At 43.0% G+C, this 4,115-nt stretch overlaps 1 protein-coding gene across 7 annotated transcripts in view; it reads right to left on the bottom strand.

The window, feature by feature from the left end:
- LOC109480794 (G patch domain-containing protein 1-like) overlaps positions 1–4,115 on the bottom strand; it is a 24,103-nt gene that overhangs the window by 14,119 nt on the left and 5,869 nt on the right. For 4 of the 7 annotated variants that reach the window (XM_019783109.1, XM_019783132.1, XM_019783125.1 and 1 more), the window contains exons 3-5: positions 3,522–3,679; positions 904–1,007; positions 177–235 (exon numbers count right to left, since the gene is read on the bottom strand). In XM_019783109.1, the coding sequence (XP_019638668.1) occupies positions 177–235; positions 904–1,007; positions 3,522–3,679 (321 nt within the window). The other 3 variants (XM_019783117.1, XM_019783149.1, XM_019783156.1) reach the window with 3 other exon arrangements.

Below are 4,115 nucleotides of genomic sequence, written 5' to 3'. Positions count from 1 at the left end.
GGGGGGGGGGGGAGGGCTAGTATCAAGAGCAGTATTAGCCCACTATATCTTGTGTGTGGGGGCATGCCCTACTGTGTGATGGCCCAGATACTACTGAAAACTACTCCAGGAAACTTTATAACAATGGAGATCATAATAAAGCAAACAATCAGTTCACAGATGACACAACTTCTCACCTCTGAGTGCCTGTGACCAGGTGGAGGGGCACAGCCATAGAGCTTCTGGGAAGGAGCTACTGAAAGTGTAAGCAAAGACAGCTTAGAAGGGATGGCCCTTTTCTTTCCAAACATTAAGCTTCTTAAGTTTGGAATAGTTAAGTTACTCGTGTACAGATTTTGTCAGAAAATGGCCAAAAATCCAAATAAAATCATTTTAAAAGCCTGTACCCAAAAAAGAAAAAGGAAACACCTGGGGGTATTTGCCCACTCTACCTTCATGCAAAATTTCAGGTCATTTGGTTGAAAAATGGCAGAGTTAAATCCATTTAAAGAAATGGCAGGAGAAGGAGAAACACCAGAGAACCCAATACGTTTCACCACCCATAGTGTGGTGAAGCCATAAATACTGAAGACTTCATACTACAACCTTCTCAATCTGATACATTACATCTATATCGGTTGGTAGTCATTTAATTTACTAATTAAACTCTGCTACCTGGGTTTAGAAGCAAGATATGTTGTTTGCACTGCACAGATGGGCAAAACTGTGGCCTTGTGCACAGAGGCTTACACCATTGAACCCCTAGCCTGCCTCTTTTCTTTTAGTCTGCAAAATTGCAAGTTAAGTTTTACTTATTTCTGCAATATTGAAAATGTCTCTGCAAAATACAAACTGCAGGTGGGTATTTCTAATATATAAATAATAATGTGAAAGTGAAAGTCAGTAGATTTCCAGCTGTTTTACCTTCAGCCTGTCTCTTCATCTTGATCTTCCTCCTGACCTTTGCCCCAATTCCAGTCCCATCCCTCCAGCCCATCTTCCTCAGCAGCCTCACTCCGATGGACTCTCTGATAACAAGAGTTAACAATAGTTTTTTTTTTATATTCCACTATCTAATCACAAGATGTGTTTGGTGACGGCACGCTCAAATTTTTTCAACTTATATTAATGCCGCCACCAACAGAGGGGACAATACAATACAAAGAACGCCAGACTTCCATTGACAGGGAGCAATAGCAGACCCATCAGCTTGCTTCCAACCTTGAGCAAGGTATTGGAAAAGATTGTGCATAATCAAGTCTGGCACTATGTTACTGTGAACAACATCATTACACCCCACCAACACGCCTATCGCCCAAATCATTCCACAACCTCTGCTCTACTTAGAATGTCGGATGATTGGCTTAATGCTTTTGACAGAGGCGAGTTGGTGGGTGCAGTGTTTGTTGACTTCAGCGCCGCATTTGATCTAGTCGACCACGATATTCTGTTAGCTAAGCTTAGTTAGATCATATGGCTTTTCATCCAATGCCATGTCTTGGATGAGGAGTTATCTCGAGGCCAGATCACAAGTTGTTTACATTAACGGTCACTTCTCTGAACCCTCCTTACTTCAGTGTGGTGTCCCTCAGGGAAGCTGTTTAGGCCCACTCATCTTCACACTGTTTACGAATGACCTACCTTCGTCGGTGTTAAACAGCACACCTGAAATGTACGCTGACGATACATATAGAATACAACACGGAGTATTCCGTATCGCCCGAGGTTCCAGCCCGACCGCGCGTCGGATCGCCCGACGGCCGAAGGCCGGAGGGAGATCCGATCCGCGGGAGGGCTGGGACCGAGGGTGATGCGGAATACCCCGTGTTGTATTTTATTTATGTCATACCCACCCACGAAAACACACCTTTCAATGCGAAATGAGCAAAAATTTGGTGTCACTAATCCCAAAAAACGCAACAACATCAATTCCAACGTCCGAATTTTGTATGCAAATTTTCGAAAGCGTTGCACGCGGTTAGGGCGAAACGCGTTCGAATCGTTCTATGGAACATTTGGAAGGCCCGGGCCGTACGCGTTAAGAACCCCCGGGCTGTACCGCTAGTTATCACACGGGCCGGAACACCCGTATCGAACGTAATCGCGGCCCAGGTAGGACATAAATCTATTTACAAAGCTGGTAGGACTGTTAGTGACATCAATACTGGTTTGTAATCTGACCTTGTACGTTTATCAGACTGGGTTTGCATGAATAAGTTAGTGTTGAATATTCTTTAAACTAAATGCATGCTTTTCGGAACCCCACGTAGGCTCGCTAGTTTGCCTGATAATTCACTAGATCTTGCAATCGGTACTGAGAGGGTACAGGAAGTGAGGGAGACAGTTTTGTTGGGGCTACACATGGATAGGTCTCTCACATGGAACTCACATGTTACTCACATTGCGTCAAGACAATCAAGAAACATTGCCCTATTGAGAAGGCATATGTGGGCGATGCCTTTTGCAGTTTGCAAGGTTGTTGTTCTGGTTCTGTCAGTTGTGCAGTACTGCGCACCAGTCTTAGCCAACATGTCAGACTCCAACATGCGCAAACTGCAAGTAGTGCAGAATAGGGCATGTAGACTGTTACTGAAATGTACTCCTGATACTCCTACCAGGCAGATGCATCTAGATCTTGGTTGGCCGACTGTGAGAGAGAGATTCTTGAAAAGCACTTTGGTCATGTTCTTTAAGATCCTCACGAGTCACGAACCACAAAATATTTACAACTCCCTTTTGCCTGTTCATGCATCTCACAGTCATAATACCAGATCTTCCGCACATAACTTTAGATTACCAATACCTAAGTCCAATAGCAGAAAACGCTCATTCCTGTACCGTGCAGTCGTGCTCTGGAACGATCTACCATCTGACGTTAAGACACTGTGCGATTTTATCAGTTTTAAGAAAGCCGTTTCAAACAGTAGTAGTGTCACCTGATCCTTGACCCTTGCTCGCTACTTTTAAATTGTTAATATCTACATGTATGTGTATTTATTGTTGATGTGGTGTACATGTATGTATGTAATGTAATTTTATGTTTCTACTATGTTGTAATTATGTCATTTTAATTGTTTGAGCCTTGGAAGATTAGCCCTTCGGGGCTAAAAGGTTCCAAAAAAATGAAATGAAATACTCATTTTCACCTGAGTAAAGTGAGGTAAGTCGTGTAAAGTGCCTTTCCCAAGGGCACAAGATTGGTGGCATGTCAGGACTTGAACCCGGGACCTCTTGATTCCGAGTTGAGCACCATGCTGCTACGCCACACGACCCCATGATAACAATAGTTAGCAATCAAACATGGTAATCTACATAAATAAGGAAAAGTAGATGGTATATCCCGCATTACTAAGTTGAGGTACCAGCCTCACCACAGGTAGAATCGCCTGTCAGTCAAAGGTCAGATTCAGGAGATCCAAACCGCGGCAGGGCTCAGAACAGGTGCACTGGTGCACCCAACCCAAAACATTGTGAGGTACTGTACCTGGCAGGTATGATGAGGTCCTGTAGTAATGCTGGTAACACACTGTGAGGTACTGTACCTGGCAGGTATGATGAGGTCCTGTAGTAATGCTGGTAACACACTGTGCTGGTCAGCTGCTGCCGCCGCTCTCTTCCTACGAACGTCCTCCTTTTCCTCAGACACAAACTCCTTTGTTGTGGTGACCATTTTTGGTGCTATCCCAAATTCTCCCATGTCCTGAGTGAAACAAACACAGACATATAATTTCAACTAGAAAGGCCAATATTTGCTTTGGAGCAAATACAGCGATGGGTTCACCACATTTTACGACATGGCAGGGAAAGAATGAGAAACACAAGGGAAAACAATGATTTACATTGATATAACTATAATATGAAGTAACATACAACTAAAACAACAGTTGGATAGCTATTCCCTACTTTATTGGTAAGGATTTTTAATTGCATAATGCAAACTGTTGATTTTCACAATAAAAAAACGTTACATGCCCCGCATTCCAATGCTGGAGCAGAAAAGCTTGAAATACCTACCAAAACACTTGAATAAAGACATACTGTCAGTATGGAAATGCTCTGTGCAGGTGTTATTAACAATCACATAAACTATGAAGCCATACATTGAATAAGCTATACATATAATATGATTATCATAA

The sequence above is a fragment of the Branchiostoma belcheri genome, unplaced genomic scaffold (genome assembly GCF_001625305.1).
Source record: "Branchiostoma belcheri isolate BF01 breed outbred unplaced genomic scaffold, Haploidv18h27 scaffold108, whole genome shotgun sequence".
NCBI lineage: Eukaryota > Metazoa > Chordata > Leptocardii > Amphioxiformes > Branchiostomatidae > Branchiostoma > Branchiostoma belcheri.
Note: the sequence above shows the minus strand (reverse complement) of the source record. Positions and strands in the feature narration are given on the sequence as shown.